The sequence below is a fragment of the Bombina bombina genome, chromosome 6 (assembly GCF_027579735.1).
Source record: "Bombina bombina isolate aBomBom1 chromosome 6, aBomBom1.pri, whole genome shotgun sequence".
Lineage (NCBI taxonomy): Eukaryota > Metazoa > Chordata > Amphibia > Anura > Bombinatoridae > Bombina > Bombina bombina.
This window is the reverse complement of record NC_069504.1, coordinates 894,814,081-894,836,853: the sequence shown is the minus strand read 5'-3', so window position 1 is coordinate 894,836,853 and position 22,773 is coordinate 894,814,081. Positions and strand designations below refer to the sequence as shown.

The following is a 22,773-nucleotide window of genomic DNA, read 5'->3' as shown; positions in this document are numbered from 1 at the left end:
AGTGACCGTGTGCTGGTGGAAATATGCTAGGAAATAATAAAAATTATGAGTTTAGCTGAAGGGGAGTATACATGATTTTCGCAGTTTATTTCCAAGTGTCAAAGACAATTTGGAGCTGTGCAACCATAGCCAGTATTTAAATATTGATTATTCCCAAATACATATTAAAAACAATGGCAAATTTTGAAAAATAGGCTCAGTTCTTTTTAGTCCCTTATAAAATATATACTTTTTCAAATTATGAATGTCAACCAAAACATAAGAAACCTTTCTTGCAAAACAATCAAGTCATTGAACCAATAACAGACAGGTACTTAGGAATAAGACAGCAAACAGAGGAAAGGTTAAAATCTTCATTAATACACTGAAAATATGACAGAACTCATGCTTTTTCTTTAAAATCAAAAATACAAAAATTAAATGTTTTCCTAAAAACTTACTAAAAAAAACTCCTTATTTTAAGGAGTGACTTGAAAATGAATCTGTGTGTAATTTATACAATAAATGGCATACAGTTAAACAGTAATATACATAGAAACAAAAAAAATTAACAGCGTCCTCCGTTGAGCTCTTTAAATTTCCAATACTGTACTCTCTGAACAAGCTTACAAAATACAAACCTCTTTAGAAAAAGGAAAAAAAAAGGGGAAAAAGTGCCAGCTCTTCTGCCTGTACTTAGCAGGTGCACAGTCAAACATTTACAAGCACACCCACTGGATAAAATAATTCCACAAGCCCCTCCTACAACGCCATACCTTGCAAGGACAAAAGACGGTATCATACAAAAATACCCAACCTTCAACGTAGCCTCATTAGTACCAGAGCTGTGGAAGGATGGGAATGTAGGCGGTGTGTGTACGTACAGTTAGTAAAGAGTTTTGCTCCATCCTCTAAGGAGTCCACGTAATTTCTCACTTTAATTGAATTGCAAGCAGATCTCATCACATCTATCTCTGTACACATCTCCACACTCTTAGCCTGCTCACTTTTTCTTTCATAAGATTTATTATAATAATTAAAAAAAAAAAAAAATCTTCTAGAATAGATTACAGATAGGATATAAAAAGATATATATGTGCATTTCTAAATGGAGTTTACATGGATTGAACCTTAAGATTTTCTTTTTATCTTTTAGAAAAAACAAAACAAATATACAATATGCAAGCAGAAAAATAAAACCAGCCAAAATATATAATACAAAAAGAAAAAATTTAAAATTTGGCTACGTTGGAACAAACTGAAGCGACTGAAATACAAGGAATGGATAATGGAATACTAGACTAATAAGGATCAATGTGTAGGAGGAAAACCCGAAACATGATAAAAGCTCTCACTGGCCGTTCCTGCTGACGTGGACGGGCTACAAGACAGAGGGCTGGATGTGTCCTGTGGCTCACAGACAGCAAAGGGTCTCTCCGAGAAGTGACTATTCCTGGGAATAGGAAAAACTGTTCAGTGGTGTGACAACACACCAGTCACAACACATCACGGTGAAACCGTTCTTTATTTTCAGACAGCAAAGAGAAGAAAGGAAATGCCTTCAGCAGTTATGGCAAATGGTTGTGTACAGGTCAGTTTCAGTCTTTGGATCCTACAGCTCCACCCTTTGTAGGCATCAGATTGTTTCCCTCTCTTTTTCCACAAGTCCCTGCAGGTGTCCAGTTGTTACTAGCTTTAATCTGGAGGCAAGCAGTCATGCAAGCGAAATCTGTCTCTGATGTGAGGTCGCACATCCTCATTCTGCAGAAAAGAGATCCATTTTAAAACAAGTTTAGTTTTTGGGCGTACAATAGATATTGGTATAGTATCCCTTAAAACATGTATCCCGCCACTCCAAACCATTCTCATTAAAATATTTTTTTTAAATGTTTTACAATATTGGTCTGAACATGCACATTTATTCCAACACTGACCCCATCTGTCAGAAGAATACTCCAAAACACCTATTAATAGTACAAGCGAGATTCCGTTAGAGAAAGCTTACAAAAGATTATGAAGTTGACAAAACTCACCAGTTCTACAAGCTTCTCCAGAAAAGGGACAAGCTTCAGCAGCTCTTTATCATTTTTATCCATGAACCAGCTCTCAATAGGAATTCCGTTTGAAAGCTGTGAAAAGAAAGGATACATTACTTAACACCTTAAAGGGACAGTCTAGTAAAAATGAAAAACTCATTATTCAGATAGGACTTTTAATTTTAATCAAAACTTTACAAATTACTTTAATCATCAAATTTGCTTTGTTCTCTTGGAATTCTTAGTTGAAACTAAACCTAGGTAGAGCCCTTAAAGGCCGCCTCTTGTCACATGCTTTTTTAATTGCTTTTCATAACAAGAGACTGATAGTTCATGTGGGCCATATAGACAACACTGTGTCCACACCCAGAGAGTTATTTAAGATTTACCACAACAGTACTAAATGCAAGTCAATAGATAATAGTTACAGTCATGTGATCAGAGGTAAAAAACAGAATTTATGCTTACCTGATAAATTACTTTCTCTTGTGGTGTATCCAGTCCACGGATTCATCCTTTACTTGTGGGATATTCTCCTTCCCTACAGGAAGTGGCAAAGAGAGCACACAGCAGAGCTGTCCATATAGCTCCCCCCTCTAGCCCCCCCCCCCCCCCCAGTCATTCCACCAAAGGTTAGGAAGAAAAAGGAGAAACCATAGGGTGCAGTGGTGACTGTAGTTTAAACAATAATTTTTTACCTGACTTAATTGCCAGGGCGGGCCGTGGACTGGATACACCACAAGAGAAAGTAATTTATCAGGTAAGCATAAATTCTGTTTTCTCTTGTAAGGTGTATCCAGTCCACGGATTCATCCTTTACTTGTGGGATACCAATACCAAAGCTTTAGGACACAGATGAAGGGAGGGAACAAGGCAGGTACCTTAAACGGAAGGCACCACTGCTTGCAAAACCTCTCCCCCAAAAATAGCCTCTGAAGAAGCAAAAGTATAGAATTTGGAAAATTTGGAAAAAGTATGCAGTGAAGACCAAGTCGCTGCCTTACAAATCTGTTCAACAGAAGCATCATTTTTAAAAGCCCATGTGGAAGCCACTGCTCTGGTAGAATGAGCTGTAATAGTTTCAGGAGGCTGTTGGCCAGCAGTCTCATGGGCCAAACGGATTATGCTTTTCAGCCAAAAGGAAAGAGAGGTAGCAGTCGCTTTCTGACCTCTCCTCTTACCAGAATAGATAAAAAAGGAAGATGTTTATCTGAAATCCTTAGTTGCTTGTAAATAGAACTTTAAAGCACAAACTACATCAAGATTGTGTAACAGACGTTCCTTCTTCGAAGAAGGATTAGGACAGAGAAGGAACAACTATTTCCTGGTTAATATTTTTATTAGACACAACTTAGGAAGAAAACCAGGTTTGGTACGCAAAACTACTTTATCTGCGTGGAAAACCAGGTAAGGTGAAGCACACTGTAAGGCAGATAATTCTGAAACTCTTCGAGCAGAAGAGATAGCTACCAAAAACAAAAAACTTTCCAAGATAACAACTTAATATCTATGGAATGTAAAGGTTCAAACGGAACCCCTTGAAGAACTGAAAGAACTAGATTTAGACTCCATGGCGGAGCCACAGGTTTATAGACAGGCTTGATTCTGACTAAAGCCTGAGCAAACGCTTGAAGATTTTCCTGGTGACAGGCTTTCTAGCCTGAATCAGAGAATCTATAACTGACTCAGAGAAACCACGCTTTGATAGAATTAAGCGTTCAATCTCCAAGCAGTCAGACGTAGAGAAATTAGATTTGGATGCTTGAACGGACCCTGTATTAGAAGATCCTGCCTCATTGGCAGTGTCCATGGTGGGACAGATGACATGTCCACTAGGTCTCCATACCAAGTCATGCGTGGCCACGCAGGCGCTATCAGAATCACTGAAGCCTTCTCCTGCTTGATTCTGGCGACCAGACGAGGGAGAAGGGGAAACGGTGGAAAAACATAAGCCGGATTGAAGGACCAAGGCGCTGCTAGAGCATCTATCAGTACCGCTTTGGGGTCCCGGGACCTGGACCCGTAGAGAGGAAGTTTGGTGTTCTAACTGGACGCCATCAGATTCAACTCTGGAGTGCCCCATAGCTGAGTCAGCTGGGCAAATACCTCCGGATGGAGATCCCACTCCCCCGGATGAAAAGTCTGACGACTTAGAAAATCCGCCTCCCAGTTGTCTACTCCTGGGATGTGAATTGCTAAGAGATGGCAGGAGTGATCCTCCGCACACCTGATTATTTTGGTTACTTCCATCATCGCTAGGGAACTCTTTGTTCCCCCTGATGATTGACGTAAGCTACAGTCGTGATGTTGTCCGACTGAAATCTGATGAACTTGGCCGCAGCTAGTTGAGGACATGCCTGAAGAGCGTTGAATATCGCCCTCAGTTCCAGAATGTTTATCGGGAGAAGCGTTTCTTCCCAAGACCATAAGCCCTGAGCTTTCAGGGAGTCCCAGACCGCACCCCAGCCTAACAGACTGGCGTCGGTTGTTACAATGATCCACTCTGGCCTGCGGAAACATATTCCCTGAGACAGGTGATCCTGAGACAACCACCAGAGAAGAGAATCTCTGGTCTCCTGGTCCAACTGAATTTGAGGAGACAAATCTGCATAATCCCCATTCCACTGTTTGAGCTTGCATAGTTGCAGTGGTCTGAGGTGTATCCGAGCAAAAGGGACTATGTCCATTGCTGCTACCATTAATCCGATTGTCTCCATGCACTGAGCTACAGATGGCCGGGGAATGGAATGAAAAACTCGGCAAGTAGTTAATAGTTTTAATTTTCTGACCTCCGTCAGAAATACTTTCATTTCTACCGAGTCTATTAGAGTCCCTAGGAAGGGAACCCTTGTGAGAGGGGAAAGAGAACTCTTTTTGATGTTCACCTTCCACCCATGAGACCTCAGAAAGGCCAATACAATCTCCGTGTGAGACTTGGCTCTTTGGAAAGACGGCGCCTGAATTAAGATGTCGTCTAGGTAAGGCGCCACTGCTATGCCCCGCGGTCTTAGCACCGCCAGGAGGGACCCTAGCACCTTTGTGAAAATTCTGGGAGCAGTGGCTAAGCCGAAGGGAAGAGCCACAAACTGGTAATGCTTGTCCCGAAACGCGAACCTGAGAAACTGGTGATGATCTTTGTGGATAGGAATGTGTAGGTATGCATCCTTTAAATCCACGGTAGTCATATATTGACCTTCCTGGATCATTGGTAAGATTGTCCGAATGGTCTCCATTTTAAATGATGGGACTCTGAGGAATCTGTTTAGAATTTTTAGATCCAGGATGGGTCTGAAAGTTCCCTCTTTTTTGGAAACCACAAACAGGTTTGAGTAAAACCCCAACCCTTGTTCCGCAATTGGAACTGGGTGGATCACTCCCATTGTATGTAGATCTTCTACACAGCATAAAAACGCCTCTTTCTTTGTCTGATCTGTAGACAGATGAGAAATGTGGAACCTTCCCCTTGGAGGAGAGTCCTTGAATTCTAGAAGATATCCCTGGTATACAATCTCTAATGCCCAAGGATCGTGTACATCTCTTGCCCAGGCCTGAGAGAGAGTCTGCCCCCTACTAGATCCGGTCCTGGATTGGGGGCTACCCCTTCATGCTGTCTTGGTGGCACAGCTGCAGGCTTTTTGGCCTGTTTACCCTTATTCCAGCCCTGGTAAGGTTTCCAGGTTGCCTTGGGCTGTGAAGCGTTACCCTCTTGCTTTGCAGCCGGAGAGGATGAAGTAGGGCCGCTCCGGAAATTACGAAAGGAACGAAAATTAGCTTTGTTTTTTGTCTTAAAGGACTTGTCCTGAGGGAGAGCATGGCCTTTTCCCCCGGTGATTTCTGAAATAATCTCTTTCAATTCAGGCCCGAAGAGGGTCTTTCCTTTGAAAGGGATGTTCAAAAGCTTGGATTTAGACACATCGGCCGACCAGGACTTTAGCCATAGCGCCCTGCGCGCCAAAATGGCGAAACCTGAATTTTTTGCCGCTAACTTAGCTATTTGGAAAGCGGTGTCCGTGATAAAAGAATTAGCTAGCTTTAGAGCCTTAATTCTATCCATAATTTCCTCATATGAGGTCTCCGTCTGGAGCGAGTCTTCCAGCGCCTCAAACCAGAAAGCAGCTGCAGTAGTTACAGGAATAATGCAGGCAAAAGGTTGGAGAAGAAAACCTTGTTGAACAAAAATTTTCTTAAGTAAACCCTCTAATTTTTTTTCCCATAGGGTCTTTAAAAACACAACTGTCTTCAATTGGTATGGTTGTGCGCTTAGCAAGAGAAGAAACAGCCCCCTCCACCTTAGGGACCGTCTGCCACGAGTCCCGCATGGGGTCAGATATGGGGAACATTTTCTTAAAAACAGGAGGGGAACAAAGGGAACACCTGGTCTATCCCACTCCCTAGTAACGATATCCGCAATCCTCTTAGGGACCGGAAACGCATCAGTGTAAACAGGGACCTCTAGGTACTTGTCCATTTTACACAATTTCTCTGGGATCACCAAGGGGTCGCAATCATCCAGAGTAGCTAATACCTCCCTGAGCAAAACGCGGAGGTGTTCTAGTTTAAATTTAAAAGCCAATGTATCTGAATCTGTCTGAGGAGGGACCCTTCCTGAATCAGAGACTTCTCCGTCAGACATCAAATCCCTCGCTCCCACTTCAGAGCGTTGTGAGGGTATATCGGATACGGCTACCAAAGAGTCAGAATGCTCATAATCTGTTCTTAAAACGGAGCTATCACGCTTTGCAGGTAACACGGGCAGTTTAGATAACAAGGCTGTAAGAGAATTATCCATGACTGCCGCCAAGTCTTGTAATGTAAAAGGGTTAGACGCACTAGAGGTACTAGGCATCGCTTGAGCAGGCGTAACTGGTTGTGACACTTGGGGAGAGGTAGACGGGCTACCCTCGTTACCTTCAGTCTGAGAATCATCTTGGGCCACATTCTTAAGTGCAACAATATGATCTTTAAAGTGTATAGACATATCAGTACAAGTGGGACACATTCTGAGAGGGGGTTCCACCATTGAACAAGGATTTTCCTTGGTATCAGACATGTTTAACAGACTAGTAGTATACACAAACAGGCTTGGAAATCACTTTAATCAAATAAAAAACACAATTTGAAAAAACGTTACTGTGCCTTTAAGAGATAAAAAAGGCACACAATTTTGCAAAACAGTGAAAAATGCAGCAATTCCTTTGAAATTTTAACAGTATGTACCTAAAGCCTTAGTAAGATTGCACCACTAGTATCAAAACGATTAACCCCCTTAATGCCCAAACCGGAGCAGCCTAAAGCCAACACCCGGTTAAAATTACTACAGCACCTTGCCACAGCACTGCTGTGGCCCTACCTGCCCTTAGGGACCAGATTTGGGGGAATATATCTTCTTTTAGGCCCTCAAACAGCAGCAGGACCCTCCATGTGAAGCAGCCTGAACTTCCATGCAATTCTAACTGCGCATCTGAGGCGCAAAATTAGGCCCCTCCCACTCTACTCCGGAGCTGTGAGGCCTAAGAAATCACTCCTGAGTGAATAAAAAATAGCCATGTGGGTAATAACCCCAGAAAGAACCCAAAAGGACTTCCAAAGTGTCTTACCAACGATCTTTTCCTTAAATAAACAATCGATTGCCCTGAATTAGTGTCAACCAGCATACTTAGCCCTGTTATGTAAGCATTCATTCCTTACAAAGTCTGTGAACATAGCTTACCCTCCCCTCATGGGGATATTGTCAGTCTCTTCTAGCATTATCTCAGTCTTGCCTAGAAATAAATGACTGAACATACCTTATTGCAGTTCACCCTGCAAACTGTTCCCCCCAACTGAAGTTTTCTGGTACTCCTCAGTCCTGTGTGGGAACAGCAGTGGATTTTAGTTACAACATGCTAAAATCATTTTCCTCTCAGCAGAAATCTTCATCACTTTTCTGCTAGAGAGTAAATAGTACAAACCGGTACCATTTAAAATAAACTTTTGATTGAAGATAATAAAACTACAATTCTAACACCACATTCACTTTACCCTCCCGAGAGAGACCCTAGTGCTTAGAGCCGGCAAAGAGAATGACTGGGGGGTGGAGCTAGAGGGGGAGCTATATGGACAGCTCTGCTGTGTGCTCTCTTTGCCACTTCCTGTAGGGAAGGAGAATATCCCACAAGTAAAGGATGAATCCGTGGACTGGATACACCTTACAAGAGAAAAGTATATTAATATAAACTGTGTTGGTTATGCAAAACTGTAGAATAAAGAAAACTAGGTAATAAAAGGGATTATGTATCTTTTAAAACAAATTATATTGTAGACTGTCCCTTTAAGAGTGTGTTTATGGTAGTATATACACATACATACATATACACACTAAAAGCATAACAAGTTTTAAGTACTGATATAGGTTTGTTCAGTAAAATGAGAAAAATAGGTAACTTACAATACCGGTTATTAGTACTTTGTTTTTATATATAGTGCTAGATTACAAGTGGCGTGTTATTAGCATGGGCCACAACAAGCAATATCTTGCAACCTCCCAAGCACAAATATTACAAATTGAAAGTAAATGGTTGTGCTTGAGCACAAACGGCGACTGAAGAATTAGCACGACTTCAGACCTAGTTTAAACGGTTAGGGTAAAAAAATTACATAAAAACAAGATGTATGCTTACCTGATAAATCTATTTCTTTCCGGATATGGAGAGTCCACAACATCATCATGAATTAATAGTGGAGAATATCACTCCTGGCCAGCAGGAGGAGGCAAAGAGCACCACAGCAAAGCTGTTAAGTGTCACTTCCCTACCCATAAACCCCAGTCATTCGACCAAAGGGAAATTACATTTTTACCAGGTTTTAAAATTAAAAGGATGGGGTCATGGACTCTCCATATCCGGAAAGAAATAGATGTATAAAGGTAAGTATAAATCTTGTTTTCTTTCCTAAGATAGAGAGTCCACAACATCATCAATTACTAGTGAGAACCAATACCCAAGCTAGAGGACACAGATGACTAGGGAGGGATAGCAAGACAGGCAGACCTAAACAGAAGGCACCACCGCTGGAAAAACATTTTTCTCTCAAAGGAAGCCTCAGCTGAGGCGAAAGTATCAAATTTGGGAAAAGTATGCAGAGAGGACCAAGTTGCAGCCTTGCAAATCTGTTCCACAGAAGCTTCATTTTTGGAAGCCTAAGAAGAGGAGACAGCCCTCGTGGAATGAGCCAAAATTCTCTCAGGAGGCTGCTGACCAGTAGTACAAGCAAAACAAATAATACTTCTCAACCAGAGAGAAAGAGAAGTAGCAGTAGCTTTCTGACCCTTACGCTTTCCCGAGAAACAAACAGGGCAGAAGACTGGCCAAAATCCTTAGTCACCTGTAGATAAAATTTTAAAGCACGCACGACATCCAACAAAACGTTCCTTAGTAGGAGGAGGATTAGGACATAGAGAAAGAACAACAATTTCCTGATTAATATTTCTATCTGAAACCACATTCGGAAGAAAATCTAACTTAGTACGAAGAACCGCCTTATCAGCATGAAAGATTGGGCGAATCACACTGCAAAGTCGAGAGTTCGGAGACTCTCAAAGCAGAAGAGATAGCAAAAAGAAACAAAACCTTCCAAGATAACAACTTAATATCTATGTATATGTATGGGGTACTAGTAAAGCTCGGCTAATCACCCGTAAGGGTCTCGAGCATTAGCTCAAACAGCCTGCTGCAAAACTTTAAGAACAAGATTAAGGCTCCAAGGAGGAGTAACAGACTTAAACACAGGCCTGATTCTGGCCAGGGCCTGACAAAAAGATAGAACATCCGCCAGTAGCTTGTAAAAAAAAATAATATAAAAATGCAGAAATCTGACCCTTCAGAAAACTAACAGACAAACCCTTCTTCAGACCTTCCTGGAGAAAAAAGATAAAATTCTAGGAATCCTGACCCTACTCCAAGAATAGCCCTTAGAATCACAACAATAAAGGTATTTACGCCATACCTTATGGTAACTTTTTCTAGTAACAGGCTTGCGAGCCTGAATCAAGGTCTCAATGACCGACTCAGAAAAAAAAACCAAAAAAAAAAACCCACATTTAGATAGAACTAAGGGCTCAATCTCTAAGCAGTTAGCTTCAGAGAAGCAATATTTGGATGAAGGAATGGACCTTGAGTTAGAAGGTCCTTCCACAGCGGTAACCTCCAAGGTGGAAGAGATGACATCTTCACTAGGTCTGCATACCAGATCCTGAATTATCGATGCTCTCTCCTGTTTGATACAAGCAATGACTCAAGGAAGAAGAGCATACGGCGGAAACATGCCAGACTGAAATCACAAGGAACCGCCAGAGCATCTATCAGGGCGGCCTGCGGATCTCTTGACCTTGAAACGTACCTTGGAAGCTTGGCGTTCTGCCGAGACGCCATCAGATCCAACTCCGGCACCCACCACTTGAGGGTTAACCTGGAGAACACCTCTAGAAGGAGAGCCCACTCCCCGGGATAAAATGTCTGTCTGCTCAGGAAGTCAGTTTTCCAGTTGTCCACCCCTGGAATATGGATAGCAGATAGACAGCAACTGTGAGCTTCCTTCCACAGAACAATTCGAGCCACCTCCTTCATGGCTAAGGAATTCCGAGTTCCTCCCTCCCTGGTGGTTGATGTAAGCCACTGAGGTGACATTGTCCGACTGAAACCTGATAAACTGGGCTAAGGACAACTGAGGCCAAGCCATTGTAACCAAGAGCATTGTAACTTACTCCAAGATATTTATGGGGAGTGCAGACTCCTCCCGAGTACACAGTCCCTGCACCTTTAACGAGTCCCAGACAGTTCCTCAGCCCAGAAGGCTGGCGTCCGTGGTCACAATCATCCAGGAAGGCCCCCGGAAGCATGTGCCCTGAGAAAGCCACGACGGGAGTCTCTGAACTAGATCTATCCTCTGAGACAGATCCGAATGGTCCCCGTTGTCTGAGCATGCATAACTGCAGAGCTCGCAAATAGAATCGAGTAAAGGGAATGATGTCCATGGAAGCGACCATCAGACCAATTACCTCAATAAATTAAGCCACAGATGGACGAACAGTAGACTGCAGGGAGAGGTAAGAATTTTCGATTTTCTGACCTCTGTCAGAAAAATCTTCATAGATAGGGAATCTATTATGGTACCTAAAAAAAAAACCTTTTAGCTAGAACCAGGGAACTCTTTTCCAGAAAAGACAACAAGACCTCTGTATGAGAGTTGGTATGTGGAAAAGATAGCGCCTGAATCAATATGTCGTCCAGGTATGGCACCACTGCAATTCCCTGAGACCTGATCACTAACAAGAGAGCCCCCAGAACCTTTGAGAAAATTCTGGGAGCTGTGGCATAGCCAAACGGAGGAGCCACAAACTGAAAATGTTGGTCAATTTCTCAGGAAATTGTGATGATCCCTGTGGATGGGAACATGAAGATACACATCCTTCTTTGGTCATCATGTACTGACCCTCTCGGACCAGGGGAAGAATGGAACAAATGGTTTCCATTTTGAAGGATGGTACCCTGAGAAACTTGTTGAGACACTTTAGGTCTAGAATAGGGCAAAAAATTCCCTCCTTTTTGGGAACCACAAACAGATTTGAATAGAATCCTAGACCCTGAAAGGTCCCGAACGCAATTCAAGAATGCCTTTTCTTTATCTGGTCTGCAGATAATCTTGAGAGATGGAACCTGCCCCCTGGAGGAAAATACTTGAATTCTATGTTGAAACCATGAGATACTATGTCCACAGCCCAGGGAACTGGGACATCTCGTATCCATGCTTGATAGAACAGAGAAAGTCTGCCCCCCACTTGATCAGATCCCGGATCGGGGGCAAACCCTTCATGTTGATTTAGACTCAGCTGCAGGTTTCTTTGATTGTTTTCCCTTATACCAAGACTGATTGGGTTTCCAAGAGTACTTGGATTGATCATGTTTGGCAGAAGAAGAGGAAGACTTTCCTTAGAAGTTACGAAAAATGAAAATTGCTCAGACAACCTTTAGGTCTATGCTTTTTGTCTTGAGGAAGAAGAGACCCTTTTCTGCCCGTAATATAAGAAATAATTTCTGCCAGACCAGGTCCAAACAAGGTCTTACCCTTGTAAGGAAGGGCCAAAAGCTTGGACGAAACATCAGCGGATCAAGACTTCAACCTTAACACCCTGGGGGCTAGCAAAGCAGATATCTTGGCTCCCAGTTGAATAATCTGTATGGCAGCATCAGAAATAAAGGAATTGGCTAGCTTAAGAGCCCTAATCCTGTCTTGGATCTCCTCCAAAGGAATCTCTACCTGAAGAGAATCAGACAAGGCATCAAACTATAAAGATGCCGCACTTGACACAGTGGCAATAGAAACTGCAGGATGCCATTAAAGACCTTGATGAACGTTGTTCTTCAAATAAGCCTCTAAGAGATACTACTTCAGTATAAGAAGAAAGAATGATACTGTCTGAATCTGAGATTTCACCATCAGAGGCCACTGACTTATCCTCCTCATCAAACTTATGAGGCAGGGCAACTTAAGTAACAGCAGATGGAACAGAAACCTTGCTATCTGAATCTCTAATTTTCCTCTTGCGTTTTCCCTTTAACATAGGAAAAGCAGATAAAGCCGCAGATACCGCTGAAGATACCTGCGCAGAAATTTTTGCGTGCAAATAAACACCTGCAGGAGACAGAGGAACCGCAGGGCACTGCATGTGACACCATAGAGGCTTGGGACGTTATAGGAGAAAGCTGCAGCATTGCCTGAACAGCATCATCCTGAGAGACATTAGGCTCAACAAAAAGAAGTTTATCATTGTATTGCAATGTCCTCTTTACAGAAAAGGAACAAAATTGCATAGGGGGAAACAATTTGGGTCTCTAAGCTCAGTAAACAGTTATTCATAGGAGCAGCTTCCTGCTCCATGTGAGACATTGATAAAAAAAAACAAAAAACATAAGTTAAAAGAAAAAAAAACAAAGAAAACCGTTAACGTCACTTTAAGAAGAATTCTCTTGTAAAAAAAAAACATAATTTATGCTTACCTGATAAATTTATTTCTCTTGTAGTGTATCCAGTCCACGGATCATCCATTACTTGTGGGATATTCTCCTTCCCAACAGGAAGTTGCAAGAGGATCACCCACAGCAGATATGCTATATAGCTCCTCCCCTCACTGCCAAATCCAGTCATTCGACCGAAACAAGCCGAGAAAAGAGAAACCATAGGGTGCAGTGGTGACTGTAGTTTAATTAAAATTTAGACCTACCTGAAAAGGACAGGGCGGGCCGTGGACTGGATACACTACAAGAGAAATAAATTTATCAGGTAAGCATAAATTATGTTTTCTCTTAAGTATATCCAGTCCACGGATCATCCATTACTTGTGGGATACCAATACCAAATCTAAAGTACACGGATGATGGGAGGGACAAGGCAGGAACTTAAACGGAAGGAACCACTGCCTGTAGAACCTTTCTCCCAAAACAGCCTCCGAAGAAGCAAAAGTATCAAATTTGGAAAATTTGGAAAAAGTATGAAGCGAAGACCAAGTTGCAGCCTTGCAAATCTGTTCAACAGAGGCCTCATTTTTTAAGGCCCAGGTGGAAGCAACAGCTTTAGTAGAATGAGCTGTAATCCTTTCAGGAGGCTGCTGTCCAGCAGTCTCATAGGCTAAACGGATTATACTCCGAAGCCAAAAAGAAAGAGAGGTTGTCGAGGCCTTCTGACCTCTCCTCTGTCCAGAGTAAACAACAAACAGGTTAGATGTTTGGCGAAAATCTTTAGTAGCCTGTAAGAAAAACTTCAAGGCACGGACTACGTCTAGATTATGCAAAAGACGTTCCTTCTTTGAAGAAGGATTAGGACATAATGATGGAACAACAATCTCTTGATTGATATTCTTGTTAGAAACCACCTTAGGTAAAAACCCAGGTTTTGTATGCAGAACAACTTTATCTGAATGAAAGATCAGATAAGGAGAATCATAATGTAAGGCAGATAACTCCGAGACTCTTCGAGCCGAGGAAATAGCCATCAGAAAAAGAACTTTCCATGAAAGAAGTTTGATATCAATAGAATGAAGGGGTTCAAACGGAACCCCTTGAAGAACTTTAAGAACAAAGTTTAAGCTCCATGGAGGAGGAACAGGTTTAAACACAGGCTTAATTCTAACTAAAGCCTAACAAAATGCCTGAACGTCTGGAACTTCTGCCAGACGCTTGTGTAAAAAAATAGATAAAGCAGAAAGCTGTCCCTTTAAAGAACTAGCTGATAATCCTTTGTCCAAACCCTCTTGGAGGAAGGACAATATCCTAGGAATCCTAACCCTACTCCATGAGTAATTCTTGGATTCACACCAATGAAGATATTTACGCCATATCTTGTGGTAAATTTTCCTGGTGACAGGCTTTCATGCCTGTATTAAGGTATCAATTACTGACTCGGAGAAGCCACGCTTTGATAGGATCAAGCGTTCAATCTCCATGCAGTCAGTCTCAGAGAAAGTAGATTCGGATGATTGAAAGGACCTTGTATTAGAAGGTCTTGTCTCAGAGGCAGAGTCCATGGTGGAAAGGATGACATGTCCACTAGGTCTGCATACCAGGTCCTACGTGGCCACGCAGGCGCTATCAATATCACTGATGCTCTTTCCTGTTTGATTTTGGCAATCAGACGAGGGAGCAGAGGAAACGGTGGAAACACATAAGCCAGGTTGAAGAACCAAGGCGCTGCTAGAGCATCTATCAGTGCCGCTTCTGGGTCCCTGCACCTGGATCCGTAACAAGGAAGCTTGGCGTTCTGGCGAGACGCCATGAGATCCAATTCTGGTTTGCCCCAACGGAGAACCAATTGCGAAAACACCTCCGGATGGAGTTCCCATTCCCTCGGATGAAAAGTCTGACGACTTAGAAAATCCGCCACCCAGTTCTCTACACCTGGGATATGGATCGCTGACAGGTGGCAAGAGTCTCTGCCCAGCGAATTATCTTGGAGACTTCTGACATCGCTAGGGAACTCCTGGTTCCCCCTTGATGGTTGATGTAAGCCACAGTGGTGATGTTGTCCGACTGAAATCTGATGAACCTCAGTGTTGCTAGCTGAGGCCAAGCCAGAAGAGCATTGAATATTTCTCTTAACTCCAGAATATTTATTGGGAGGAGTTTCTCCTCCTGAGTCCATGCGACCTCAGGAATGCCAGAACTATCTCTGTATGAGATTTGGCAATTTGAAAGCTTGACGCCTGTATCAGGATATCGTCCAGGTAAGGAGCCACCGCTATGCCTCGCGGTCTTAGGACCGCCAGAAGTGAGCCCAGAACCTTTGTAAAAATTCTTGGGGCTGTAGCCAACACGAATGGAAGAGCTACAAATTGGTAATGCCTGTCTAGAAAGGCAAACCTCAGGAACTGATGATGATTCTTGTGAATCGGAATGTGAAGGTAGGCATCCGTTAAGTCCACTGTGGTCATGTACTGACCCTCTTGGATCATGGGTAAAATGGTTCGAATAGTTTCCATCTTGAATGACGGAACTCTGAGGAATTTGTTTAGGATCTTTAAATCCAAAATTGGTCTGAAGGTTCCCTCTTTTTTGGGAACCACAAACAGATTTGAATAAAACCCCTGTCCTTGTTCCGTCCGCGGAACTGGATGGATCACTCCCATTACAAGGAGATCTTGTATGCAGCTTAGGAATGCCTCTTTCTTTATCTGGTTTGCAGATAATCTTGAAAGGTGAAATCTCCCTTGTGGAGGAGAAGCTTTGAAGTCCAGAAGATATCCCTGAGATATGATCTCCAACGCCCAGGGATCCTGAACATCTCTTGCCCACGCCTGGGCGAAGAGAAAGAGTCTGCCCCTTACTAGATCCGTTGTCGGATAGGGGGCCGCTCCTTCATGCTGTCTTAGAGGAAGCAGCAGGCTTTCTGGCCTGCTTGCCCTTGTTCCAGGACTGGTTAGGTTTCCAGGCCTGCTTGGATTGAGCAAAAGTTCCCTCTTGTTTTGAAGCAGAGGAAGTTGATGCTGCACCTGCCTTGAAATTTCGAAAGGCACGAAAATTAGACTGTTTGGCCTTTGATTTGGCCCTGTCCTGAGGAAGGGTATGACCCTTACCTCCAGTAATGTCAGCAATAATTTCTTTCAAACCAGGCCCGAATAAGGTCTGCCCCTTGAAAGGAATGTGGAGTAGTTTAGACTTTGAAGTCACATCAGCTGACCAGGATTTGAGCCATAGCGCCTTACGCGCCTGGATGGCGAATCCGGAATTCTTAGCCGTTAGTTTAGTCAAATGAACAATGGCATCAGAAACAAATGAGTTAGCTAGCTTAAGAGTTCTAAGCTTGTCAACAATTTCAGTCAATGGAGCTGTATGGATGGCCTCTTCCAGGGCCTGAAACCAGAATGCCGCCGCAGCAGTGACAGGCGCAATGCATGCAAGGGGCTGTAAAATAAAACCTTATTGAATAAACATTTTCTTAAGGTAACCCTCTAATTTTTTATCCATTGGATCTGAAAAAGCACAACTGTCCTCAACCGGGATAGTGGTACGCTTTGCTAAAGTAGAAACCGCTCCCTCCACCTTAGGGACTGTCTGCCATAAGTCCCGTGTAGTGGCATCTATTGGAAACATTTTTATAAATATAGGTGGGGGAAAAGGGCACACCGGGCCTATCCCACTCCTTACTAATAATTTTGATTGAAGTTAAAAAACTAACTATAATACACCACTCTCCTCTTACTACGTCCATCTATGTTGAGAGTTGCAAGAGAATGACTGGATATGGCAGTGAGGGGAGGAGCTATATAGCAGCTCTACTGTGGGTGATCCTCTTGCAACTTCCTGTTGGGAAGGAGAATATCCCACAAGTAATGGATGATCCGTGGACTGGATACACTTGAGAAAAAAATTCACCAAAAAGGTTAAGCTTTATTAAAACTATCCCCTAAAATAAAAGTCACCTCTACACTTTAGATTAGCTGAGGTGCTCCTACCTGACCTTATCAAAACCGCTACCAAGTAACTAATAGCAAGACCGGAGAACAGCTGAAAGACTGCAGAGGACTCTGAATCGGCCGCTTCATACTCTAAGCATAGAGCGGAAATGCAGGCGGGTCACATAACCGTCCTAAACAGAACTGCGCCACACACAGAAGCGCATGTTTTTAATACCAACGCTTCTGATTTTATAAAGCGTTTACAACAAATTAATCCGGTAGCGACCGGCATTCTGTGTAAAAAAAAAAAAAAATCATACCGCACAAGACAGTCTCTCTCTAAGGGAGAATTACCCACTAAGAGGTCCCACAATAAATAATAAAATGCAAATAGTTAAACAAAGCAGGTTAATCCTTCACAATAACCCCTCAGTCTCTCACATCAGTGCCTGTGTCGTGCCAAAATCAAATCCTTACTAAAGGATAAAAGTGACCCCATAATTATTGCAGCCATAATGAGCTAAAGTGCAAGCCCCCACCTAGAAGACAAAATGCACTTACCTGCAATCTAGCTGGGAGACCGTTTACTAGGCGTGAAAGGTTGCCAACTCCTTACAGAGACCAGTGAAAAAAAGAAAGAACAGAGTAAACCTACTCTGGCTAGCAAAATAACATAATTTATGCTTACCTGATAAATTTATTTCTCTTGTAGTGTGTTCAGTCCACGGGTCATCCATTACTTATGGGATATATTCTCCTTCCCAACAGGAAGTTGCAAGAGGATCACCCAAGCAGAGCTGCTATATAGCTCCACCCCTCACATGTCATATCCAGTCACTCGACCGAAACAAGACGAGAAAGGAGAAACTATAGGGTGCAGTGGTGACTGGAGTTTTAATTAAAATTTAGAACTGCCTCAAAAAAAGACAGGGCGGGCCGTGGACTAAACACACTACAAGAGAAATAAATTTATCAGGTAAGCATAAATTATGTTTTCTCTTGTTAAGTGTGTTCAGTCCACGGGTCATCCATTACTTATGGGATACCAATACCAAAGCTAAAGTACACGGATGATGGGAGGGACAAGGCAGGAACATTAAACAGAAGACACCACTGCCTGTAGAACCTGTCTCCCAAAACCAGCCTCCGAAGAAGCAAAAGTGTCAAATTTGTAAAATTTTGAAAAGGTATGAAGTGAAGACCAAGTTGCAGCCTTGCAAATCTGTTCAACAGAGGCCTCATTCTTAAAGGCCCAGGTGGAAGCCACAACTCTAGTGGAATGAGCTGTAATTCTTTCAGGGGGCTGCTGTCCAGCAGTCTCATAGGCTAAACGTATTATGCTACGAAGCCAAAAAGAGAGAGAGGCGGCCGAAGCCTTTTGACCTCTCCTCTGTCCAGAATAAACGACAGAGAAGTTTGCCGAAAATCCTTAGTTGCCTGTAAGTAGAACTTCAGGGCACGGACTACGTCCAGATTATGCAAAAGACGTTCCTTCTTTGAAGAAGGGTTAGGACATAATGATGGAACAACAATCTCCTGATTGATATTCCTATTAGAAACAACCTTAGGTAAAAATCCAGGTTTAGTACGCAAAACTACCTTGTCTGAATGAAAAATCAGATAAGGAGAATCGCAATGTAAGGCAGATAACTCAGAGACTCTTCGAGCCGAGGAAATAGCCATCAAAAACAGAACTTTCCAAGATAAAAGCTTAATATCAATGGAATGAAGGGGTTCAAACGGAACACCCTGAAGAACTTTAAGAACCAAGTTTAAGCTCCACGGAGGAGCAACAGTTTTAAACACAGGCTTAATCCTAGCCAAAGCCTGACAAAAAGCCTGGACGTCTGGATTCTCTGCCAGACGTTTGTGTAAAAGAATAGACAGAGCAGAAATCTGTCCCTTTAACGAACTAGCGGATAAACCCTTTTCTAAACCCTCTTGTAGAAAAGACAATATCCTAGGAATCCTAAACCTTACTCCATGAGTAACTCTTGGATTCACACCAATGTAAATATTTACGCCATATCTTATGGTAAATTTTTCTGGTAACCGGTTTCCGAGCCTGTATCAATGTATCAATAACCGACTCCGAGAAACCACGCTTTTAGAGAATCAAGCGTTCAATCTCCATGCAGTCAGCCTCAGAGAAATTAGGCTTGGATGGTTGAAAGGACCCTGAAGTAGAAGGTCCTGCCTCAGAGGCAGAGACCATGGTGGACAGGACGACATGTCCACTAGGTCTGCATACCAGGTCCTGCGTGGCCACGCAGGCGAAATCAGAATCACCGATGCTCTCTCCTGTTTGATCCTGGCAATCAGACGAGGCAGCAACGGAAACGGTGGGAACACATAAGCCATGTTGAAAATCCAAGGGGCTGCTAGTGCATCTACCAGCACCGCTCCCGGGTCCCTGGACCTGGATCCGTAACAAGGAAGATTGGCGTTCTGGCGAGAAGCCATGAGATCCAGTTCCGGTTCGCCCCAACGAAGAATCAGTTGAGCAAATACCTCCGGGTGAAGTTCCCACTCCCCCGGGTGAAAGGTCTGGCGGCTTAGAAAGTCCGCCTCCCAGTTCTCCACGCCTGGGATGTAGATCGCTGACAGATGGCAAGAGTGAGACTCTGCCCAGCGAATTATCTTTGAGACTTCTAACATCGCTAGGGAACTCCTGGTTCCCCCTTGATGATTGATGTAAGCCACAGTCATGATGTTGTCCGACTGAAATCTGATGAACCTCAGTGTTGCTAACTGAGGCCTAGCTAGAAGAGCATTGAATATCGCTCTTAATTCCAGAATGTTTATTGGAAGGAGTTTCTCCTCCTGAGTCCATGATCCCTGAGCCTTCAGGGAATTCCAGACTGCGCCCCAGCCTAGCAGGCTGGCATCTGTTGTTACAATCGTCCAATCTGGTCTGCGAAAAGTCATTCCCTTGGACAGATGAATCCGAGACAACCACCAGAGAAGAGAATCTCTGGTCTCCTGGTCCAGATTTAGTAAAGGGGACAGATCTGAGTAATCCCCATTCCACTGACTCAGCATGCATAATTGCAGCGGTCTGAGATGCAGGCGCGCAGATGGCACTATGTCCATTGCCGCGACCATTAAGCCGATTACTTCCATGCACTGAGCTACTGATGGGCTTGGAATGGAATGAAGGACACGGCAAGCATTTAGGATTTTTGATAACCTGGACTCCGTCAGGTAAATCTTCATCTCTACAGAATCTATAAGAGTCCCTAGAAAGGGAACCCTTGTGAGTGGTAACAGAGAACTCTTTTCCATGTTCACTTTCCACCCATGCAACCTCAGAAATGCTAGAACTATCTCTGTATGAGGAACTGTGTGGATCACCCCCATTACTAGGAGGTCTTGTACACAGTGAAGAAAAGCCTCTTTCTTTATTTGGTTTGCTGATAACCTTGAAAGATGAAATCTCCCTTGTGGAGGAGAAGCTTTGAAGTCCAGAAGGTATCCCTGAGATCCGTTTCCGGATAGGGAGCCCTCTCTTCATGCTGTCTTAGGGGCAGAAGTAGGCTTTCTGGCCTGCTTGCCCTTGTTCCAGGACTGGTTGCTTTTCCAACCCTGTCTGTAACGAGCAGCAGTTCCTTCCTGTTTTGGAGCGGAGGAAGTTGATGCTGCTCCTGCCTTGAAATTACGAAAGGCACGAAAACTAGACTGTTTGGCCTTTGATTTGGCCCTGTCCTGAGGAAGGGTGTGACCCTTACCTCCAGTAATGTCAGCAATAATCTCCTTCAAGCCGGGCCCGAATAAGGTTTGCCCTTTGAAGGGAATATTAAGCAATTTAGATTTAGAGGTTACATCTGCTGACCAGGATTTAAGTCATAGCGCTCTGCGCGCCTGAATGGCGAATCCGGAGTTCTAAGCAGTTAGTTTGGTTAAATGCACAACGACATCCGAAACAAATGCATTAGCTAGCTTAAGGGCTTTAAGCTTGTTCAAAGTCTCATCCAATGGTGCTGTGCGAATAGCCTCTTCCAGAGACTCAAACCAGAAAGCCGCTGCAGCAGTGACAGGCGCAATGCATGCAAGGGGCTGTAATATAAAACCTTGTTGAACAAACATTTTCTTAAGGTAACCTTCTAATTTTTTATCCATTGGATCTGAGAAAGCACAACTATCCTCCACCGGAATAGTGGTACGCTTGGCTAAAGTAGAAACTGCTCCCTCCACCTTAGGGACCGTCTGCCATAAGTCTCGTGTGGTGGCGTCTATTGGGAACATTTTTCTAAATATCGGAGGAGGGGAAAAAGGCACACCGGGTTTATCCCACTCCTTGTTAATAATCTCTGTAAGCCTTTTAGGTATAGGAAAAACGTCAGTACACACCGGTACCGCATAGTATTTATCCAGCCTACATAATTTCTCTGGGATTGCAACCGTGTCGCAATCATTCAGAGCCGCTAATACCTCCCCTAGTAATACACGGAGGTTCTCAAGCTTAAATTTAAAATTTGAAATGTCTGAATCCGGTCTCCCTGGATCAGATCCGTCACCCACAGAATGAAGCTCTCCGTCCTCATGTTCTGCAAATTGTGACGCAGTGTCAGACATGGCCCTCATATCAGCGCGCTCTGTCCTTAACCCAGAGCTATCGCGCTTGCCTCTTAACTCAGGCAAATTAGATAATACTTCTTTCATAACATTAGCCATATCTTGTAAAGTGATTTGTAAGTGCATTGATGTGCTTGGCGCCACAATCTCACGCACCTCCTGATCGGGAGGCAAAGGTACCGACACGTGAGGAGAGTTAGGCGGCATAACTTCCCCCTCGTTGTCTGGTGATGATCTCTTTACCGGTAAAGACAGACTTTTATTTAAAGTAACATCAATACAATTGGTACACATATTTCTATTGGGCTCCACATTGGCCTTTAAACATAATGAGCAAGCAGATTCATCTGTGTTAGACATGTTTAAACAGACTAGCAATGAAGCTATCAAGCTTGGAAATTTCTTTCAATAAGTTTACAAGCAATATAAAAAACGCTGCAGCGCTTTTAAAAACACAAAAAAACTCACAGTTGAAATAACAACGAACTAATACGGTTATAGCAACCAATTTTAAACAGTAAATGTATGAAATTAGCAGAGGATTGCACCCATTAGCAAAAGGATGATTAACCCCTCAATACCCAAAACGGATAATCAATTTAAGATTTAACGCTTTTCTCACAGTCAAACACACTGTCACAGGTCTGCTGTGACTGATTACCTCCCTCAAAAATGAATTTTGAAGACCCCTGAGCTCTCTGGAGACGTCCTGGATCAAAGAGGAAGAAGCAGGAAGACTGTGCTAGAATTTTAACTGCGCAACAAGGCGCTAAAAAAAGGTCCCTCCCACTCATATCACAACAGTGGGAGACCTGATATAACGGTGTCTATGCAATACGTTAGCCATGTGGAAAAAAATCATGCCCAAAAAGATTTATCACCAAAGTACCTCACAAAACGAATAACATGCCAGTAAACGTTTTCAAAAACAACTTTCCAGTGTTATGCAAAGTTATCACTAAGCCTGCTACCAGTCTCTTCTACTGCAGTTAAGGCTCATACATTTATTTCAGTACTAACAGTATTTAAAGTTAAATTCTAGTCCCTAGAAAACTCAACTGCGCATACATTTATCAGCCTGATACCAGTCGCTACTACTGCATTAAAGGCTGTACTTACGTCATATGGGTAACAGCAGTGTTTTCATAGTCAATTCCATTCCTAGAAAATATTTTACTGCACATACCTCATTTGCGGGGGACCCCGCATGCTATTCCCTTCTCTGAAAGTACCCCACTCCTCAGAATGTGCGAGAACAGC

At 43.1% G+C, this 22,773-nt stretch overlaps 1 protein-coding gene across 1 annotated transcript in view; it reads right to left on the bottom strand.

Annotated features, from left to right (window-relative positions):
* Positions 1–339: 339 nt before the first annotated feature.
* The window catches only part of CTDSPL2 (CTD small phosphatase like 2), a gene marked incomplete in the record, with an annotated part of 223,456 nt that continues 201,022 nt past the window's right edge, over positions 340–22,773 (bottom strand). Inside the window, 2 exon segments of the mRNA XM_053718469.1 lie at positions 340–1,740; positions 2,013–2,108. Coding sequence (XP_053574444.1) covers positions 1,675–1,740; positions 2,013–2,108 — 162 coding nt within the window.